Source organism: Artemia franciscana, chromosome 14, assembly GCF_032884065.1.
Source record: "Artemia franciscana chromosome 14, ASM3288406v1, whole genome shotgun sequence".
NCBI classification, from domain to species: domain Eukaryota; kingdom Metazoa; phylum Arthropoda; class Branchiopoda; order Anostraca; family Artemiidae; genus Artemia; species Artemia franciscana.
In genome coordinates this window covers 26,386,725-26,410,797 of record NC_088876.1, presented here as the reverse complement: position 1 = coordinate 26,410,797, position 24,073 = coordinate 26,386,725, and the positions used below count along the sequence as shown (strand labels likewise).

The 24,073-nt window shown below is 34.7% G+C and overlaps 1 protein-coding gene across 2 annotated transcripts in view; it reads right to left on the bottom strand.

Annotated features, from left to right (window-relative positions):
* Positions 1–24,073, bottom strand: part of LOC136035508 (E3 ubiquitin-protein ligase NEDD4-like) — a 102,810-nt gene that overhangs the window by 51,021 nt on the left and 27,716 nt on the right. For both annotated transcript variants that reach the window (XM_065717344.1, XM_065717345.1), the window contains exons 4-9: positions 23,103–23,296; positions 20,301–20,466; positions 18,943–19,160; positions 13,845–13,944; positions 6,720–7,044; positions 910–968 (exon numbers count right to left, since the gene is read on the bottom strand). In XM_065717344.1, coding sequence (XP_065573416.1) covers positions 910–968; positions 6,720–7,044; positions 13,845–13,944; positions 18,943–19,160; positions 20,301–20,466; positions 23,103–23,296 — 1,062 coding nt within the window. The remainder of the gene's footprint in view (positions 1–909; positions 969–6,719; positions 7,045–13,844; positions 13,945–18,942; positions 19,161–20,300; positions 20,467–23,102; positions 23,297–24,073) is intronic.

Here is a 24,073-nt window from a genome sequence, read left to right as displayed (position 1 = left end):
GAACTAATTCTGCAGTTATCTGAAGGCTCAATGAGAGTTAGGATGCTTTGCTATTGTGGATGCGGTATTTTGGTATTATAGTGTTGGCCACACTATATCGTTGCCTCTGACTTAAATAGGCGAGTAGAACTTTCGATTTTACTTCAAATGAACATCCAAAATTATCCGGGAGAATACAGGGGAGATCATACGGGAGAAGGAACGCCTAGACCCTGCGTCAAATTGCGTTCATATAAGCTAATATGAACTTAAAGCAAGGGGTAAGGGATAGCCCACTCTACTCTATCTGGTGTACACCTTGGGGCGACACAATTCCTCCCAAAGGAGCACAATTTATACCCCACGTGACCCGTTCTCTAGGCGTAGCACAACATATATGGAGAAAATAATTTTGGAAATGGGCAGTCCTTCAACTTAGTGGGTCCAGATATAATATCGACGATGCGGTCTTGAGCCCCTGTGACTTTACAGTCTCTTGAAAACGGTTCTTGTAAATCAAAAGATAATAATTACTCCATAATAAGAACAACTTATTTTACTAAAAAATTATTTAAAATGAAATCTTTATACAGTTTACAATATAACCTTAAACTCTTACCTTAAAATTAATGAACTGAATTTTGATTTGATTTCGATGTTTCAAAAAAAAAACAAAAAAACTGAGAAATAGCTTCCTAAGGCAAAACTATTAAAATATTTTCTTTAAACCAAATTCTTATAAGCTAAAGTTCATATAAATTGGATTGTTTTTCCATGATCATATTCAATAATGATGATGAAAGAGATATATTACTCAAAATCTTGCATCAGACCTAATAATAAGATAAAAATTTTACTTGTAAGGTAAGTAAGGTAAGAACTATAAGGCAAAAACCAGACAGGTAAGATCTGAAAAAGGTAGGAACTTACTGGCCCTGCAATTCGCTGATCTGAAAATCGTGGATCCTCCCACTGTGTTATTTTGGTATCTAAAAAGAAAAATGAGAGTGCTAAAACCAGTAACTTAAACAGTGACAACTTAATCAACCTTTAACTACAGTTAGTGTTGTTTTGTGCTAATACAGGGGGCTCTTAAACCACCTGATGACCTGACAACATTGAACATTAACCAATATGACTCAACCAGACAGGGATACGGCATTAGACTTTACAATCCGTACCAGCAGTGCTGATCTCCGTTTCTTGGCCCTTCACTTGACTCAACCAGACAGTAGGAATAGTAATCACTATTCTTCTCCTTTGATGTCGGAGAAATGTCCCTTCTTCTTTTAAAATGGGGTTCCGAAAATAGCAAACTGCTGTCAGGATTTTCGCTCCCATATAGCATTAACCTGGGCACGAAAGACCTAACTTTTAGCATGAGCTATATGCCAGAAGTAGTAGCTGGTCAAATTATATAAACAAATACAGTACACTTTTATTTTTTGTTTCGAAAAAAAAAAAAAAACATTTTCAGTTTAAAAATTCAAGCTTTAACAAGAGCTAAGAGCTCATATGGCATGAGCTCTAGCAAAATTCTAAGAATCAATAGATTGATTTAAAAGGAAAATCAGAGGATTAGTGCCGGTCAGGATTTAAAATAAGAGCTCTGAGACATAGGGTCCTTCTAAATATAAAAATTCATTAAGATCCGATCAACCACTCGTAATTTAAAAATACCTCATTTTTTCTAATTTTTCCTCTCCTTCCGGCCCCCCAGATGATCGAATCGGGGAAAACAACTGTATCAGGTCAATTTGTGCAGGTCCCTGACACGCCGACCAATTTTCATCGTCCTAGCACATCCAGAAGCACCAAACTCAACAAAGCACGGGACCCCCCTAACTCTCCCAAAGAGAGCGGATACAGTCCGGTTACGTCAATCATGTATTTACGACATTTCCTTATTCTACCCATCCAAGTTTCATCCCGATCCCTCCACTCTAAGCGTTTTCCAAGATTTCGGGTTTCCCCTTCCAACTCTCCCAAATATCACCAGATCTGGTCGGGATTTAAAATGAAAGCTCTGTGACATAAGTTCCTTCTAGATATCAAATTTCATTATGATCTCGTCACCCATTTTTAAGTTAAAAATACCTCAATTTTTCAAATTAACACCACCCCCCCAACACCCCAACTCCCTCAAAGAGAGCGTATCCCTTCCAATTATGTCAATTACGTATCTAGAACTTGTGCTTATTCTTCTCATCAAGTTCCCCCCTCCAGCCCCCGGATCAAATTCGAATTGAAAATGGAGCATTCGAGACATGAGATCTTTGTATATATCAAGTTTTATTAGGATCCGATCCCCCATTCGTAAGATAGAGATACCTCAATTTTCACGTTTTCCAAGATTTCCAGTTTCCCCTCAAACTCTCCCCAATGTCGCCAGATCTGGTCGGAATTTCAAATGAGAGCTCTGAAGCACAAGACCCTTCTAAATGTCATATTTCATTAAGATCTGATTACCCTTTCGTAAGTTACAAATACCTCATTTTTTCTAATTTTTCCGAATTGCCCCCCCCCCCCAACCCCCCCAAAGAGAGTCGATCTGTAGGTTATGTAGTTAGGTTATGTTAGTAGGTCCGGTTACGTCAGTCACGTATCTTGGATTTGTGCTTATTCTTTCCACCAGGTTTCATCCTGATCTTTCCACACAAAGCCTTATCCAAGATCCCCCCCCCCAAACTCCCCCCAATGACGCTGGATCTGGTCGGGATTTAAAATAAGAGATCTGAGTTTTCATTAATTTATTTCATTAATATCATTTATTTCATTAATATTAATTTCATTAGGATCCGATCACTCCTTTGTAGGTTGAAAATAACTCATTGTTTCTAATTTTTCAGAATTAACTCTCTCCCCAACTCCCCCAAAGAGAGCGGATCCGTTCCGGTAATGTCAATCACGTATCTAGGACTTGTGTTTAGTTTTTCCGCCATGTTTTGTCCCGATCCCTCCACTGTAAGCGTTTTCCAAGATTTTAGATTCCCCCTCCAACTCCCCCAGTGTCACCAGATCCGGTCGGGATTTAAAATAAGAGCTGTGAGACACGATATCCTTCTAAATATCAAATTTCATTAAGATCTGATCACCCATTTGTAAGTTAAAAATACCTCATTTTTTCTATTTTTTCCGGACTAACCGTCCCCCCACTCCCCCCCCCCCAGATGGTTGAATCGGGGAAACGACTATTTTTAATTTAATATGGTCTGGTCCCTGATATATCTGCCAAATTTCGTCGTCCTAGCTTATCTGAAAGTGCCTAAACTAGCAAAACCGGGACAGACCGACAAACCGACCGACCGACAGAATTTGCGATTGCTATATGTCACTTGATTAACAACAAGTGACATAAAAATGACTCACCGAATCGATGGCGTACCTGGCGATCGTTCAGAGATAGGCACCTTATGCAGATATATGCATACTAACGTAGCTTTAAGACCAATACCTGAGGATTTCTGCCGCTTACAGTTTGCCATAGCTAAGGTTTCAGGCTTAAATACTTTACCTTCAGAATGACGTAAGAGAAAATTCCGTAAAAATCCTTTAATTCCTTTTAAAAATATTCTTTTTCATCATTGGGTAGTTGATTTAAAAAAGTCAACATAACAGATGCTGTTGTGCAATGATGACAACGTTATCTGAACTACATTATCAGAACATGGTAAATGGAATTTCGTCGTCAGAATACAGTAAAGAAACAAACAAAGCTTAGAAACAATAGGGAAATTGTCTCAAGACAGTGGACTTCAATTCAGTGAAAATTTCGGCCCTAGGTTTAAGGGCCGTCTTCAGCACAACATTAAATATATATATATATATATATATATATATATATATATATATATATATATATATATATATATATATATATATATATATATATATATATATATATATACATATATAAATTAATACATATCAGGATCCTTTGCCTGAGAGGGCGAGGGTTCGAATCCCAGTGTACCAAATTGTTTAGTTTGGGACGGGGTCAGTGGCACGACTCTGTAAGCTTAGCCACGGTGGACCCAGCTCTAAATGGGTACCTGGAGAAATCTGGGGAAGGTAAACAAGAAGGGTGTGCGAAAGCACAGGATGGTTGGCCCCCAGCCCCCCATTACACTTCCTGGCTGAACCCAGCACCGCCGGTAGGGACTGTAAAGTCTAATGCCGTATTCTTTACCGTATTCTATATATATATATATATATATATATATAGATATATATATATATATATATATATATATATATATATATATATATATATATATATATATATATATATATATGTATATTTATATATATATATAAATATATATATATAATATATATATATATATATATATATATATATATATATATATATATATATATGTATATATATATATATATATATATTTATATATATATTTATATATATATTTATATATATATTTATATATATATATATTTATATATATTTATATATATATATATATATATATATATATATATACACATATGTATATATATATATATATATATATATATATATATATATATATATATATATATATATATATATATATATATATATATATATATATATATATATATATATATATATATATATATATATATATATATATATATATATATGTATATTTGGTGTTGTGCTGAGGACGGCCCTTCGACATGGGCCAAAACATTCACTGAATTGAACTCCACTGTCTTGAGAAAATTCCCCTATTGTTTCTAAGTTGTGTTTGTTATGGAAAGGCGATGTGGTCTTCGTCACTATTCAGTAAATGGAAGCCATAATTGTAAAAAAAAATTCCATAAACTTAATTGTCATTTATTCACCCATCCTTCTGGGCAAGGACTGCCATGAATTATTCTAAATTTTAATGACATTTTTGTAGTCAGCCTATCATTTTACTAATCGTTAATAAAAGATAGTCTCTTCAACAACTTTCCAGATTTTTTCTTCAAGTTCCTCTATTTTAAATTGTTGTTGCCTTAAAGTAAATTAAATGTCAACTCTATTTGATTAGTAATTTTTTTACGTTATTAAATTACAGCAACAACATTATTACTGGAAATTACCAACATAATATTTACTGGAAATTACCCCCCAATGGAAAGTTTCTCCCGCAGAAAAATCCCCACAACGATATTTTCCCACAGAGGTTCTCTCATGGAGAATTTTTCCAACCTCCCCTGCAAACGAAAAAAATTCCACAGACAATCCCAACTCCATTGAAAATTTTCAACGCGTATAATTAAGTTGGCGAAGAGAGAGTAACACAAATAAAAAGAATTAAAGAATTACATTAAGAATTAATTAACTTAAGAATTAAAAAGAAGAAAGACAAATCTTGCCCTGTGGCGAGTTGAAAATTGTTGGAGTGCAAAAAGAATGTTTTAAATTCCGGTGTATTTTTAATCCTGGAAATAATAGCAGGCATGTATCTCATAGTAGTCTATAACTGTATTTTCTTTGATTAACATAGCATGCTACTGCACACTGCATAATAATATGCATACTGCATACTTTCCACTCCTCCTTATTACAAAATAAATGTTAACGTCAACCTGGTGGTATGACTGTAGCTCAATTTTTTGTTCTGCTCACCGACAAAAAAAAAATCTAATTCTTGCCTCTTGACATATCAGGTGATTTCTCAAAAATTTCAAAAAATCGAACCGAATAGGAATTAAAGAAAATAATCCATCAATCATGAAGATAACAGAAACCACAACGAATTAACAGATGAATACTAAAACAAACAGAAATCAAAATGGACAATCAAGTCATTCTTAAAACTAACAGAAATTACCACAAGTAAAGAGCCCTCTAAAACTTCTAAAGCCAACATTACCATCATCCTAAACCCTCTAAAGGATAGAGTATAACTTGCATTTTGCTGAAAACTCTTGGTAACAATTGTATCCAATATTCGAAATTTTACATTTAACTATTCTTCCTTAACAGAGAATTGTTACTAAAATTTTTTCTTTTACAACACAAACATGTCTTTCACCTTTTCTGGCACCCCAGGATTTTCAGCCATCAATAAAAGCGTTTTTTATAATAATATTTACTATCGATCGTCGGATGACCAGAATCACCAAAATTGCAAGCAAAAGTCTCTAACAGTTACAAATGTTGCTGCAAAAGTTATTAAATTTTGATCTCAAAACTCAACAAGTTGAAGGGAAATTAAAAACATGAAAATTTCTGAAGTAAGAGATAACTGCCAACGCTTTTGTTTTTTAAAGTTTTCATTACATCTATGCTTTTACTTTATGCTATTTTTGAAGAAAATGCCGCTTTAAATCTGCATTTGGATTCAAAGGTCCCAAACAAACGAGAAGAACTAAACAAACTTTCGCCTGTAGACCAATGAGGCCCGCGTAGCAGAAATGCCAACCTGACTCACAGTCCTCTGTAGGAGAACAAAAAGGTGGACATTCGGCTTGTCTTAAGAGAAAAGCAACTAATTGTCACTTAACCAATCGACTACCGGTTTAATATTCTTCCATGAATTATTAACAAAAAACTTCAATTAGGTGACAACTGTTTCCGCGGGCTATCTATCACCAATTGCTATTAACAATTAGGACAACAGAAACCAGTCTGAAATCATTTCCAATCCCCATCTAATAAGCTAAAGCCTATTAGTAATCTATTCAAACTTGATGTATCTAGGGTCATATTAAAACTGAAGAAGAACAAGAAAGGCAACACTTACTATGATCAATAAAGAAGGTTCTGCCATCAGTGTGAACCCTTTCTTCCCACCCAGGTGGCAAAGGTCCAAGATCATCTTTAATGATTCTATTTTGTATAGGGGAATTCGGTAAGGGACTTGCACTACCCGTCCGAGGGTCAATCCAAGTTGTTGTTTTAGTAGTATGGTTAATGAAAAAAATGCGGCCACTACTTGCAACTTGAAGAGTCCAACCTGGTGGCAATCCTTCCTCTGACAGTTGTTGAGGAGTAAAACTCCCACGGTTTGGTGACTGCGGTGAGCCAGGCAATGACTGTACAGGCCTTCTTCCCACAGGACTGTTGGTCTAAAAAAAAACAAAAAAAAACAACTCAATTATAGCTCAAGGTAGCCTATATTATTTTTTCAGTCGGGGCATAATTATTATTGTTGAATTCATAAAAAAAAAACACACAAAAAGAATCCATCCAACAGTAAATCTGTAGACTTAAAAATAGGGATGATTATGAATTAACACAAAATGATTAGGAGAAAGGAATTGAGGAATATGCCACAAAATGTCAGAATTTGTTTCCCCCCTCCCCCCCCCCCCCCGAAAAGAAGAAGAAAAGAGCTACTGACCAGTGAAAAATTTAAAATATTTTATACAGGTCGTCACTACGTTACAAGGCGAGATACCATTACTAATAACAACCAATCCAAGAACTAAGCCATTCCAGACCAAAACAGCCTTGCACACTTCATCTTTACACTACTCTAAGTAGAACTTCAACCATCAACAGATCCCATTTCCTTTAAATCTATGCTGATAATCTCTGCCTACCTAATTCCAGAGTCTCTTACTTTTCGGGGTGTCAAAAAGCATTATTTAGGGCAACATATCACCCATCACTACTGTGTGCCTTTTTTAAATTGTAGACCCAAATATGAGGGTCAAACCCTTTTTTCATTCAAACGTTCAAACGAATACTCAAAACTGTCTTTTGACATTTTTTGGGAAAAATCTATAATATCCTTCTCAATTTTTCAGAGCACCCAGGTTTCAGAGCCCTAATTGATACCTGATATGAAATTACAGGTGCGACTCTCATCTTTATATTTTTGGAAAGCGAGGTGCTTCCAGAAACGAGTACAAAGAATTTCTATCTATTATAAAAACTTGTCCAAAGCAATTAAAAGCTGAGACGAACCAAGCAATTCATAAACCTAATTTTCGCAGATAAGCCTTTCTAAAAATCAGAGGAAAATCCAGCTTCTCAGCACTCAAATGTAATAAATTAATTTTGGCATTTGCTTTTCTAGTATATGTACAAGTTTTTTTACTTTTTAATTTAGGATTTTAACGAAGCTTGGACAAATAAATATAAAATTAATTTTGTATGGGACTTAACTGAATTTAATAACAGATACACATTAACTAAAGAACTTGTTTAATGTAAAATCAATATTATCCAGTGGAAAAAAAACACAAGAATCAGAGGAAACTAATGATCTTTGATCCTTTCAGGGAGATCCGCATCTTTTCGGCGAGCTATTATAAGAAGCGGAACTTATTGAAAAACATAAAACCCACTGCACATTTATATAGCAGACGATTGAGGTTTGGTGTAAGCATCTTTCTTTGCTCCCCCAAATATTTTCGTAATTTTTAGTAGATTTTTTGTAGGTGCCACAAGTGGACAGGGTTACTTGATTCTCTCTCATTTTTTCTAATGCTTCGCCATAACTACGGCATGGAGCACTGTGAAGATTTTCACGTTACATTGAGGAAGCGGATATTATTCCAACTGCTTGTGAGAAAAGGTATAAAATTAAGCTGCCCGAAGATTAAATATACCCAGAATTTCTGCCAAGAAACAGCACTTACGGTGGCCCTAGAAGGAGTACTTTTTTATAGCCCCTTAAACTTGTCTTCGTGTCAAATAAAAGTAATTTTCAAGATCTGAAATAAAAACTATGGAACAGAAAATAAAAATAGCTTGGTAGCACAACGATGCATATGTGTTCATCAACCACTCATAGTTCAAAAAAATTTATAAGGTTAGAAGAGGCATTAAACAACTCTGAACAACGAAAAAAAAACCAAAAAAAAAAAAAAAACAGCGCAGTAAATTACAAGTAAAGACAGAAAATGTTTCTATGTAAAAATGTTCATGCCGAATAGACCCCTGCCATAAGGAGGACTATCACTCTTGTGATGTATCACCAGTTTTACCAATTTTTATCATCCTTAGAAATGCTTTGATTGCTAGTTTTGTATGCTTTTCCCCATCTTGTCGAGCTTGTTCAGTGCTTTCAAGTCTTCAAATTCACCTTATCAAAGTCTAAAGCAAACTAAAATCAGAAAAAATAAAACCTGAAGAAATATAAGTAAACAACAAGACCCAGAGTTCAAGTGAATTCCATCTCATGAAGTTCTATTACCATCAAACATCTGCAAGCTAAAACAAGTTGGTAATGCTAGAAGACAGTTTCTCGTAAATACAAGTTCAAAGTTAAGTTGTACATAAAGAGGTGTCTTCAAAATGTATTCAGACGCAAGAGGAACAGAAGTTGGCTATTTACGTTTTAACATTACAATTGAGTCTTGTCCAATCATCTCGTTATTTACGTCGAAAACCTTCTTAAGAGGTGAAAATCGTAAATCGGATTCATAAATGCTAAATTTTAGGTAAGAAGCGGTTCAGGACTTTTAGCCTAGATACAAACAACAATTAGAATTACATTGTTTTTTATTATTTCTTAAGAAAGAGGAGAGTGAAGATTCAGGGGAGAGGGGAATGTATACTTTCACCAAAAGATGCAATCAGACTCATAAGACTGTATAGAATAGCATACAATACTTAATTGTTTCATTTTAGAGACTTAATCGAAATGGCATCAGAGAAATAAATTAGATGATCACATTGAATTTATATTAATAGGGCACTAAAAATACAGGGTTGCAACAAATTATATTAGCATTTGTTTTCGTTGTTCACTTATTATATAATCAGGGTCATTAAACTAACAAAGCAAATCCTTTACTCTTACTATAAAATTCCTAATTCCAAAAATTCCAAGTGTAGCTTTCAGGTACGCAGGGGTGTGGAAATTATTTCTCGAGGATCACCAAGAATTTTAATTCTCTTAAATTTTCCATAATATTCTTTTTTTTGTCACGAAGTCGTGACATGACCCCACCCCAGAAATATATCCCCATGTGCGTACCCGAAACTAAAGATCTACTGTTTCAACTTAATCCAGATATATTTTTAGACATCTTACTTCACTATCACCATCTGTCACGGCCTCTTCCTCATTATCGATAAGCAATGCAACACTTTCATTATCTGAAAGATCAGAATTCTCGGTATCGAGTACAGTTTCAATAGTAGGATATCGAGTTATGAATTGACGCAGGTCAGTAATCAGAAATTGCGTTCGAGACTCCTCCTCTGACGATTCTAAAGGAGCATAATTAAAAGATCTTTGGCCTGACGTGTTATGGTCGTTTGGTTGAAAAGAGGTTTGCAAGATAGAGTTTCCAACCGTATCACCAAGACTAACATTAACATCTTGTGTGGGTAACAAACTACCATTAAGTGATTTAGAGAAAGACATACTACCAAAGGGTCGTTCTTCTTCTTCTAAAACTAATAAGGAGGTACTACCGTCTTCCAAAGAATTACTACTCTTAGGTGGATTTATACCTTTAGAATACAAAGGGAGAGAACAGGGTCCTTCTACGTAAAGGGGTGCGTTTTTTATACATAAGTCATCGGAAAGGATGGAGATCTGACTACACTCGTTACTTGGAGAGGGTATATGCTCAGATGTGGAAGGAAAGGATGTGGGGTCGTGAGGTGTAGAATCTGGAATATCAATGGGGATTGAAAGGCAAACAGTGACTCCTGTGTCGATATTTGTCTCCTGTTCTACGAACTGTTGTATGCATGTAAAAAAAGAAATCAGTATGAATTATAATCAGAATACATTGATAATACTAGTTTAGTAGCATATAATGGGTATCTGCTTGTATACCCATTTTCCACCCAATAAAACGTAAAATCTCTATTATCGTCAATCACTGCAAATTAAAAAAAAATATCCTGAACTTAGTCAAATTATCACTAAATAAAATAATTTATTAACTACAAATTTTCAGATCATTACACAAAACCTGGAGTTATAGAAAGCAATAAATTGCTTTTTCTTACTTTTATAATTTTCTACAGCCGCTAGAATAATTCAATCTACCAAATAACCAAACATTCAACTAATTAGGTCAAATTAAAGTCTCTATAATCGTCATAAATTATGAATTTTAAAAATATCCTAAATTTAGTTAAGTAATTCTAAATAAACCTGTATATTAAATACAAACTTTCAGAATCGTAATTCATTTGATTTTATTGGCGTATTATATGGTTAAACAGAACATTAAGATGCAAAATAAATACAGAATCTAAAAATATTCTAATAACCAAACAGGTTATTATATTGAGTAAATTATAGACCATACCTACTATACGTATATAATCGTAAAAATACAATAATTATTTAACAGACTAAACATAAGGGTACGAAGCTTATTCAGCAAATCACTCTTTTTGGAGACTTTTAATTGAAATAATCAAATTTTGTAGTTGAATCACTGCTTCAATAATTTTTCTCATAAGAGAATTGGGTCCTCCAAAATTTCCCTGAAAATTAGCATTAAGAAAACCTGACGATTTGTATTTCGTGGTAATGTTCGTGTATTTGCAAAAAATAATTTTTGAGTGATGCAACAGATCCCAACTTTCTTTAGAAAAATTTGGGGAAACTACCAAAAGCCAAGGCGGTATCCAGTTGAGGGGGTTTCTCCCCCACCAAAAAAATCGTTGATCGGACTCTTAAAAACGTAACAAGACGAATATAAACAAACTTTTTATGCGTTTTAAAGTTTTTACTCTCCCCCTGAAAGAAAATACCCCCCCCCCCAAAAAAAACAACAACCTTGACATGCCCTTATCGAAAGCACAATAATCCACACTTCTACTTCAACTTGAAAACGGCTTCATTTTGGCATACTACTCTAGTAAAGAAAATGTATGATGTTCTTTGATCTAAAGACATATTTTTTTTTCAAAGTTATAAAGATTTAAGTTCCAGTTATCAAAATTTTGTTTGCAAGGACTTGCTTTGCAACCCGAGGACAACGTCATTTTCCTACAAGTTCATTACTTGGGATCTAAAACGCAAACACAAAAATACATTGTGCAGGTTTATATGTAATATCTGAGCATAAAACAATCGCAAAAAAAAGACTCTCAGATTTAGATCATATACACAGAATTCTGAGCAAAAACAATAGGATTCTTACTTTTTCAAGGGATTTATTATGGCCATATTTTTAGTTATTGCTACATTTTATTCCATATAATTTGTTTTTCAACTGCCTATTATGAAGTAAAATAAGCCTCTTCAATTACAAGCATTTGCATAAAGACCCATTAGTATATTCGTAGGAGAATCAGAAAATTCTAAATATTTAGAGCGATTAACTGTGGAACAGCAACCCTCCCCCCCAAAAAAACTCCCGAAAATCGGAAACGAAGAAAACAGTAAAAGACCATTCTCCACCCAATGCAAAATCCCCCCCCCAAAAAAACAACAACAACTATAAAATCTTGAAGCATAGACCAACATTGAAGCATCATATTTTATGCTGGTTATTGCCAAATTTTCAGATTTAACAACCATACTATATATTTCATTGACACTAGCTATTCACCAAATGATTGTGAGACTTTTCCTGAGGAAAAAGTTCGTTAATATATGGTGAAAGACCCTCAATGTGCAAAATAAATTTTTATCCTACTCATTGCAAATGATACTTCAATCAAAACTACCAATTTCAGCCCAGTGGTAGAAAGGCATATGCAAGGCCAGTCTAAATCAACCCAACGGAAAGTCACTTATTATATGGTACTTTAAGCCAAATATGCTGTAAGATAACCTAAAAAGAACATCCTAGCTTTTAAACATTTTTAACATAACTAGACATTATGTCTTTTTACCGTATTTAAAAGGGCTTAATAAAACATTTTAATTAAAGCTTATGAACAACAGCGCTGTTTCTTAAAGCGGAGTTTCTTAAAGCTGTTTCTTTTAAAGCAAAATTTTTGCAATCATGCCAACAGAGAAGGAAAATCTTTCAAATATTCGCAAATATTCGACAACACAAATGAAGCAAATTCCCACCACGGTGAGAAGTTAAATTCCAAGTTTTTATTTATTCTTTTTAGAATTTTTTTTTAATCAACAAATCAACAGCAAACCCATAGTTTAAATCTTTACATATAAGAATATCAAGATTCTCCGCTCAGACTTATAAATCTGAAATTTTGGAAGGTTCTCGGTTAGATTCTTTCACACGAAATTTTTTCAAGCTAGGGCGTTTAATTCAAAAGCCCCTCCCCCAGATTTACCAGATTAGTACTAATCTAAATGTAGGAATCATATGGATGATCATAGGAGTAAACAGCAAGATTTCTAGGAAATGATTTGAAACTGCTGGTATAAAATACAACAGTAGATGTAAATTTTCAACATTTACAACGCAAGCTCCTCTCAGAGAGTTGCCACTACCCATATCCCTTTTCTGTGAATGGGTATGCTTAAACTTACTAATTTCGAACATCAACGTTCTCCCCTGACAACTTAATATGAATCTAAAATCTTTGTGAATCAATGAATTATACAGATAAGGATAGGAGAACACAACTAGTTTTAGCCGGTGGTTTTAACACCTCTTATTAAAAAGTAAAGTATTAATTGAAAATTTTCAAAATTCTAGATTCACCGCAGGGATTCCCATAGCCTGTATTCCTTTCTTGTATCCAAGTGGGCATAAACATACTGATGTCAAAAATAAACCTCCTCACCTTACTATTTATTCTGGAAGGTACAAATTACATGATAAACACAGGAGCAAAAAGCGAGTTTTAGAAGAGTAGAAGAGATGGAGGCTGAAACTTCACAATGCAAAGTATACTATTATGTATATATTATGACAATTTGCAAAATAAGCTCTTCCTGGGGAATTATTACAACCTATATCTCTCTCATATCTACAGAAGTAAATATAGACATTGATTCTTCTCAAATAAAAGTTCTCACCTGACTATTTGATCTGGATCTATCGCCTGATGATTCGTCAACTTGAAATCGAGGTTGTTGCCGACTATCGGCACTTGGTGTGTCAGGTCCATTGGAAAAACTATGAAAAACAATTTTTATCAAAAAAAAGAAAAACAAATTGTAGAGGGAACAGAATCTAAAGAAGTTTTTTTTCCTCGAGCGTTCAACTAAATGAGGATGGATTCATTTGTCAAAATTTATTTCGACAGCAAATTTAGTTTTGAGTTTTTTCGATAAATTAGTAGCTGTAAAGTAAAAAAATGAAGTGCTTGTAAAATTAGCAAATAAGAAGATATAAAAAGAATGAGCAAATGAGCAAATATAAAATGAGAAATGAGCAAATAAGGAGATGAAGTAGAAGATAAGTGAGTTGATCTATAAAGTAAGTAAGTTTCTAAGAAAGTTAGAAGATGAAGTTGTAGCAGAATAAGAAGTAGTTGAACGTGGATGAGTTTATGAAGTAAGTGAGAATATAAAGTAGTGGTAAAGAGGGTGAGTTTGAGAATTAAGTGAGAAGATGAACTAGTTGTAAAACTGGAGCAGCTATAAAGTAAAGCTTTACATACTCGGAATTTCATTAAATCAAGAACAAACTTTTCCAATCTGGTTATGATGAAAAAAGAAATCACCAATGCAACAGCAAAAAAAACGACAGAAGGAGAAAAGAAAGACTGTTTTCCTACATTAGTAATTAATATAGATCAGTACTTGAATGAGGCCTTAACCCTACTCATCCATACAGTCACATACACAATACAGCAATACACAATCAACCATAAAGAATAATCCATGTATACAAAGACTAAGAAGATACAAGAATAACCCTTTTATTGTCTTGTTGCCACACTTGATCGGACTGACCAAAGGTTTAAGGCTCTGTAAATGTGTGAGAACTGCAACCTATTGGTCATTTCAGGGCGCATATCTGGCACAATTCACAACCAATCTAGTGCCTTTTTTTGCACGTCACTACCATATTTCAAAGATACAAATTCTGGTACAGATAATAAAAATATTTTTGGCCATCCAACTATTTTGATCCTACAACATTTTTTTTTTTGTTCATGGTCATTCAAGATTCAACAAGGAAATCAACTCTCTAAAGAGTAACAAACAGAAATTCGTTCAAATTCTTAGTCTATGATATTCCACTCAAAATCAAAATTTTTTAAACATACAGATTTAAATGTCTAATAACAGGACATTTGAAGTTTAGGTTGAAGTAAATTTTAAAAAGTTTTTTTTTTTTCCTTTACTAATTTCTTGCTCGAACAAACCGAATTGTTGTTGGAGAAACTAGTAACTATGCAGTGAACACAACTAAATAATACATGACTGCGAATATTTATTTATTTTTGGTTTACTACAAATATCTTTGGGACAGCCAAGCTTAGTTGGCAACAAGACCGTAACCAGGGGGTGGGGGTTCGACCCCTCCTTCCTCAAAATATTTGTTTGATTCGTAGGATCGTAACAAAAATGAATATAAACAAAAATTTTATGCGTTTGAGTTTTTATGTGTATCCCCTTCCCCCCGAAAAACTCCTTGTGTAAAACATCCCCAAAAGCAAATCCTGGATACTACCCTGGTTGACAATGCTGAATTTTTTCTGATATTGCCCCTTTTTTTAGAATTTTCACGTTTCTGAGAATTTATTGTCACCTAATAAATTCGTTTCTATGGGTCAAGAGAAAATTGGTAGCTAATATTATTTAACAATTACATGGCGGAAGAAAGGCAATAATTTTTCCTATAGAAATTTATATTAAAAACAAAATTTGCTAAGTTAAGTAAAGAGCCAAGTTATGACCAAAGTCTGTTGCTTTGTAACCTTATCTAGTGCAAACTAATTAAGACTGGTTAAGGCATCTTAAAACTAGTGCAAATAAAACGACTGATCATAGTTCTCTATGTTTGTAGGATATAAAAACTAGCGCTTTACTGAAATAAAAAAAAAAAAAAAATAATAATTTTTTTAAACTGAAAGTAGGAGCAACACTAAAACTTAAAACCAAAAGAAATTATTACGTACATCTGGGAGTTGCCCCCTCGTCAATACCTCACTCTAAGATATTAAACAAAAAAAAAGTTTTTTAAAATGAAAGTAAGGAGCGATATTAAAACTTAAAACGAACAGAAATCACTCCGTATATGAAAGGGGTTTTTCCTCCTCAACGCCCCGTTCTTTACACTAAAGTTTGACTCTTTCTCTTAATTCTGCATTTTAAAACAGTAAAATTTAGCGTAAAGAGCAGGGCGTTGAGGAAGAAAAGCCCCTTTCATATGCGGAGTAATTTCTGTTCGTTTTAAGTTTTAATGTCGCTCCTTACTTTCATTAAAAAAAACTTGTTTTTTTTTTTGTTTAATTTCTGGACGTTTTTGAATTAATACATGTTTTGATCTTGTCTCTCCGAACATAAATAATTGAAACGAAATTTGCATATTAATTTTTTTGGGCTAAATGGCTTTTCCATAGTTTAATCGGAAGATTTTGAGAAAAAGAGCGAGGGAGGAGGCCTAGTTGCCCTCCAATTTTTTGATTACTTAAAAAGGCAACTACAACTTATAATTTGTTACGAACGTTTTCATAAGTAAAAAATATACGTAACTTACGAATTAAATTACGTAGCGAACTTATATATTCGTATGTTTTTATTGCGTATATGAGGGGGCTCGCCCCTCGTCGATACCTCTCTCTTTACATTAAAGCTTAAATTTTGTCCCAATTCCTTAAGAATGATCCCTGAATCATAAAGGCCGTAGAATGAATAGTTGGAATTACTAAACATACTTTAGCGTAAAGAGCGAGGTATTACGAGAAGGTAAACCCCTCATATGCGTAATAATTTCTGTTCGTTTTAAGTTTTAATGCTGCATCTCACTTTCAGTAGAAAAAACTTTTCATATTTATTTTTTCATCGCTTTTTTAAATAATGTTAGAAAATCCTGCGCCCCCTCCATTGACAGTCTCTTCCCCGATGAGAAGTTCCTCCATAGAAAAATCGTCCCACGTACCACACTCAACTCTCCCACCCAAACCAAAAAATCCCTTTGAAAACGTCTGTACACTTCCCAGTAACCATTACTATATGTAAATACAGGTCAAAGTTTGTAACTTGCAGCCCCTTCCACGGGGACTGCGGAGGAATAAGTCGTCCCCAAAGACATAGTTATTAGGTTTTTCGACTATGGTGAACACAATGGCAATCTCAGAATTTTGATCCGACGACTTTGGGGAAAAATGAGCGTTGGAGGGGGCCTAGGTGCCCTCCATTTTTTTGGTCACTTAAAAAGGGCACTATAACTTTTAATTTCCGTTAGAATGAGCCCTTTCGCAGCGTTCTAGAACCACTGAGTCGATACGATCACCCCTGGGAAAAAAAAAAAAACCAAAAAAAAAACAAATAAACACGCATCCGTGATTTACCTTCTGGCAAAAAATGCGAAATTCCACATTTTTGTAGATAGGGACTTGAAACTTGTACAATAAGGTTCTCTGATACACTGAATCTGATGGTGTGATTTCCGCTAAGACCGTATGACTTTTAAGGGGTGTTTCCCCTTATTTTCTAAAATGATGGGTAAAACTAATCTTGATGAAACTTGTATATTTAAAATCAGCATTAAAATGCAATTCTTTTGATGTAACTATTGGTATCAAAATTTCATTTTTTAGAGTTTCAGTTACTATTAAGCAGGGTCACTCCTTACTGCAGTTCGTTACCACGAACTGTTTGAAAGTTCGAATTGTGTCCAAATTCTAAAAGAATGACTTATGAATCACAAAGGCCGTTTAAATAGAATAAATAGCTCTATTGAAAGTACAAAAAAACATTAGCGCAAAGAGCGAGTTATTGACGAGGGGAAAACCCCCACATATATGTAATAATTTCTGTTCGTTTTAAGTTTAACGTTGCTCCTTACTTTTAGTTTGAAAACTTATTTTTTAATATAATTTCTGATTGTAAAAAAAAAATGCTTGGTAGATCGGGCTCCCCTTCAATGAAAAATTCATTTCCCCCATAGAAAGATCCTCCCACGAAACCTCCACCACCATAAAAGCCCCCGTGAAGACGTTTGTATTACTATATGTGAACATGGCCAAAGTTCATTATTTATAGCGCTTCCCCCAGGGACTGTGGAGGTTTCAGTCAACCTCAAAGACATAGGTATTAGATTTTTTTACTCTTCTGAACAAAATTGCTATCTCAAAATTTTGATCAGGGGACTTATGGGGGAAAATGAGCGTGGGAGAGGGGCTAGTTGCTTTCCAATGTTTTTGGTCACACAAAAAGGGCACTAGAACTTCTGATTTCCGATCAACTGAGCCCTCTCCCAAACTTCTACATTCACTGGTTCGACATGACATCCCCGACAAAAAGTAACAAATTAACACACATCCGTGAACTTACTTATGGCAAAAAATGAAAAATTCCACATTTTTGTAATAGGAGCTTGAGATCTCTATAGGGTTCTCTGGTATATTGATTCCGATGGAGGGATTTTCATCAAGATCACTTCTTGTTTTGGGTGTTTCCCTCTTTTCCAAAATTGGGCAAATTTTCTTAGGATCATAACTTGGATGACTTTATAACACAATATTATCCATAATATTTTCTTTATTTATAATATAAAAAACTTTAAAATTTGTGATATAAAATATTAATAATTTAGTATTTTTTTTACAATATAAAAACAATTGTTAATAACAACATATTATTATTATGAAGATTCATTATCCATCATCAATGTCGTTGCTGTCACACCAGAAGGCAGTATCTGGCATTTTCATGCCTCTAGGATAATTTCCATAAAACAGTTTGCCCAGCTGTTCTCAAAAGAAGAATTAGCAGAGCAATATATGTCCAATTCTCCAAGTTTATATGGTTCTGCTGACTTTCTTTATGGTAAAGCCTGACAAATATTTTTAGCCAAATATCTAAGAAGCGCCAAAATACCATACATGACCTTGAGATGTGACAACAATGACGCAATATGTTCTCCTTTAACTATTTAATAATAACCACGATGCTGTTGCTGACGATCAAATTGGCAAAAATCTATAAACAAACTTACGTTGGTCTATCCCATTGCGTAGTCCGTGTATTGTGATCTACGTAATACGTTCTGCCATTATTGTCTAACCGTTCTTCCCAACCAGAAGGCAAAGGAGTTCTTTCTTCCTCTTCATTGGCGGCAACGTAATACGTTCTGCCATTATTGTCAAACCGTTCTTCCCAACCAGAAGGCAAAGGAGTTCTTTCTTCTTCTTCATTGGCGGCAACTATCTGTATCTATAACAAATAATTAAAATAAATTCCCATTTACCCATTACATTACGTAGGGCTTATTGAGCGGTTAAGTTTTGAAACTCCATTTAGAGGGTAAGGGATTTCTCACTTTCAAAAAAAGAAGTAATATTTCACTCATAAAAGAGTAGCGTATAAATTGGCGTATAGTAGTAGCGTATAAACAAGGAAAACAGATATTTACGAATCAGAAAGATAAAAAAGCAGGTACAAGTGGCTAACCAGTGATCATTTTGTTGGAATCATACGAATCAATCAAGATACAGGAAAGGGATTTGGACACCCCTAAAATCCATTAGGAGAGAGAGGGGGAGGATGCTTTCAATGGTTGACAAGTTAAATTATGGTAGAGGGGGGGGGGGGAGGATCAGGTCCAATATGACATTTGAGCGAACTTTTTACCAAAAAATACCATATTTCCATTGTATTACACAATTTTGTACTCTTTGCATTTCTGTAGGTTGCTAAGAGTAGGGGTAATGATTGGTTAGCTTATAAAAATTACAGCTCAGTAGTGTAGTGGTCAGGTATTCAACCACAATCTCGAGGATGTTAATTTGATATGTGTAAAGAAAGAAATATTTTACACGTAGAAGAGAAGCCAATATAAATTTGATCCACAATGACAAGGTACAAGTCCAACCCTAGAAGACGCTCTATAATAAATCGGGCTATAGGACACACTCGGATCCTCGGAAAGTACCCAAAACGGTAATCATTTTTCAAGGTTCAAAGTTTAACGGTAATCATTTTTCAAGGTTCTGGATGGGAGTGATAATTTAAGCTTTTAATTATTAGAAAACAAAATGGTTTATCCTGCCCTACAGGGGAAAGGGGAAAGATAACCAGTCAGGGGAAAGGGGGTTATCAACTACAGATAGAAGCGGCTCTTAGCAAATTTAACCGTTAAATTTGTAAGAAACCTATATTTGTATGTAACTTATTCCCATTCCCGAGGAGCTGTCAAATATAGCATTCATTCCGAGACCTTATAGTTTGCCTCATTTTGTGTTCATGTTTGAAACTTTATCAGACTAGGCTAATCACACTGTTTTTATGTTCAACTAAGCAACTCAGTAGAGCCTAAGAAACTAGAAACTCACAACTAACAACTAAGAAACTCACTTCCGCTGGCAATTCTTCCCTTCCAACATCTCTCGTATTCAGAACTTCCCAGTCGTCGGGTTCTTGCAAAGGAACGGACGGGGCAGCAACAGCTTCTTGTGGGCTTTCGTCTCTTGAAACATAGCCATGACAAATTTCCAAATGTCCTTTAACGCGCGACCTCGTACTGCAATGGAAGGACTGTCAGTTCATTTAATCTAATTGACATCGATGTAGTCCTACAGGTATGACTAGCGAGGCTTTTTCTTTGCATTGCCAAAGCGAAACGGCGAGTGAAAATATATTCTATGTACTAGTAAATTAGGGCATTACATGATAACATTTTAATAGTATTAATAAGTACAGTTTTTGGCAAAAAAAAAGGCGAACTTCTAATTATGATTGTATGCATTGTTAGAAAATGTTTCCATGCTTTTTTTCCCCCTCATGCTTTGAACATTATTTTTTCAAACCGTTGTTTTTTCTCAAGGGGAGGGACACGGGCTTGCCTTTAAAAATGATATTCACATTTTAGAAAGGAACTTTTTATCAATTAATTCTAAACCACACGGTTTTGTACATTTTTTTTTCAGAAACACCGAGAACTAGACGAAAAAAAAGAAAGGAAAAAAAAAATTCGAGGAGATATATATGCTTCTGGCATAAACCAATTATCTATCCATGGTTCCTGATTTTTCAATGAATTCGGGAACTCAAGAAAAGTATATGTGACTAAAATAAATGGAATTAATTAATATCAGTCCTAATGTATTGACTTGTGAAGTCTGACAAACTCCTCGACGTTCTCCTTTTTAAAAATTGAGCAAAATATTCGGCTGCATGTACATATCTATCTATAGAGAAGCGAACAAATGACAGTCTTTTATGCATTTTACACTGCTCATCCAATTGTTAAGAGACTGTAAGAAGTTGTTTATTATACTCTTCGAAACGTTTTATTTATAAATCCCTCCCCCAAAAAGAACCGTAATAGCAAAGTGGTTAGCGCACTGGAATTGAAATTCTGAGGTTAGGGGGTTGGAGTCCTGATTATTTGGCTTGGAATGGGGATTAATGGTATGACCCTGTAAGCTCAGTCAGAGTCGACCCACCTCTGAATGGGTACCTGAAGAAATCTGGGGAAAAACACGGGAAGCGTCGGTTGATTTGCCCCCAACCAAGCATTGCACTCCGGCTGAAGACATCGAATCAGGAGATCAGTACCTTTGCAACGCAGATCATTAATCAGCACACAAAAAAAGTTTTTTTTAGAAGCACCCAAAGAAAACTCCTAACAATATTTGCTGTGACAAAACTAGAGTCTCCTCAACACAAATTATTTACAGTTATCTACAGGTTTACACATTTTCTGGATATTCAATTAACAGAAAATAAAATTTCCTTTTCAGTAAACTCTCAAATTCGGTATTCAACAATACCTTCCAAATAAAAAAAATATTATTTTTATTTACATGTAATGAATTTTTTCTGTTGGGGAGGGGAAGAGTAATCCACGGGGAGAGGGGAAAATTTACAAATTAAAATAAATTTGATTTGCAAATCTTTTTCGGACATTTGGCATCTGTAATTAAAATAAACTAATTAGATTACTTATATAAATTTTCCATAAAGTACGACTTTTTCAGCCTGGAATATTATTTCGTGGAATGTGGCAATTATGAGTTAAGAATATGTTACTTTGCCTAAAAACATGACACCAATTGTTTTTTTGCGATCTGTTTGATGGTAAGAAAAATCTGGTTCTATGTCTATCAATAACGTTGCCACAGATACTCTTTACTAAAAAGTATGTCATTAAGTTACGTCACCATTTTATAACTTGCGCAACCAATTGCATGAATGCAAATTCCTCTACCCTCAAATGTATTAGAAATGAATAAAAGTAGACTAATTAGTACAACCAGATAGCCTATTGTCCTTGAAGATGAACGTGTTCTAAGATTTTTGATTACAGGCTAGTGTCTGTGATGACAATAAATCACAAAACAATAGCTGGCACTGAACAGAAGCTCATAACTCCTTACAGCCTGGATACAAACGAGCCTTACGATTCTTGCTCACAAGTCACTTTCCTTGATAGAGGGAAAATCTGTAAGATATGAAACTCTAATCCTATTAGTGACTGGACCAGTTAATGACGTAAACATTTTGAGCTGGCTGTAGGTACCAGTCTACCAAACTTAAGCAGATCAGGGCACTTTTGTGATGAGGGTAGAGGGTTCCCAAAAGTACTGTACGCTGCTGAAAATCTACCCCCCTACCTCCTTCACCCAAAGTACTTGCCAAGCTTATTTTTGCCCATTTCCATAGAGTTTCTCAAAACATTCAAAGGAGAACACAAAGATAATTCTCAAAGGGAAAAGAATCGCTTCCCTAACCCCCCATACCTCCTTATCCCCCTTACACTCCCTTGTAGGTGCTTGATCCTTGTAGGAACTGTCACGAAGTAAGATTGAAGTCTTGTTTAAGCCTATAATTTACCATCCAAGCAAAATAAATACACTCACTTTTTATCGTTTAAGTAGATAATATTTTCTGCGATAACATGAATCGTGTCTTCTTCCCCCCCCCCTCCACACACACACACTCACTCACGAGGATTTTGCTAACAAATTGTCGGGCACTAATGACGTAGTCTTTTCTAGGAACCCCACTTACCATCCAAGTTATATGCGTGTAACTCCCCCAATAACACAAAAACACATACCCTTATTCACACGGTGCTGCTCAGAAATTAGCCAATAAAAATTTAGTCCTGTTTATCCATACCAATTACCCTTCAAGTTCGATTAAGGTACTTACCTTCGAGCTTTAAGTAGATAATATTTACAACATTCTTCTGCTCCCTCATAAGGTAAGTTATCAAGATTCAGCTCAACCATACCGAGGAAATCGTCTCGGGTAAGTCGATTTTCGTCAAAAACAGTAATAACTAACTTGTGTTCATCTGGTTTTACCCGTAATAAAAACGTTTCATCCCATCGAGGATTTAATGTCTGAAAAAAATACATGGTATCAAGAAGAAGAAGAACTGAGCTTTAATTCGAAAAGTCATCTTCGAAATCTAAAATTATAAATTAAATCCCAAAATTACAATTATCTGGAATAATTCGAATTATAATTAACCCGGAAAAATACAAATCATAATTAATCTGGAGTAATCCGAATTGAAAATTATTAAGTTGATCTATTCAAGTTTCTGGTGAAAATACAAGACAGAAAAAAGTAAAGTATGGAAGAAGTGAAAGCGTTCTATAGACACCAGACTACTCGGACTTTCAAACTGGACTTTCAACCCATCTGGAAACTGAGCCATTTTCTGGGGAAAATGGCTCAGTCTGGGGAAATTTTTCACTTAAAATCCCTTCTCCCAAATTGAAAGTTGCCCCGTGGAAAACACCTCCATGGAGAAATTTTCCCGCGGAAAATCACCCCCCTTCCACGGAAAAATCCTCCAGGTAATTTTAACTCTTCTAAAAATTTCTGTCGGACAATTCCCCAAGAACATCTCCACATGCAAAGTTGAGTCGGCAAAGAGAAAGTAAGACAAACAAAAAGAACTTCGTATAGGAATTCTGGCAAGTTCCCTCAGTGTAAAATTTATCCTGGATAGTTCATCCCACGAACCTTCCCCCCCAGCAGAAAATCCCCCCTGAAAATGTATACTTTCCAGTAAAAAAATACTCTACGGTAACAGTGGGTAAATATCATTACTTCAACCCTTTTCCTCGTGGGCTGGAGGGAGCGCATGTCATCCCCAAAGGCATAGCTAT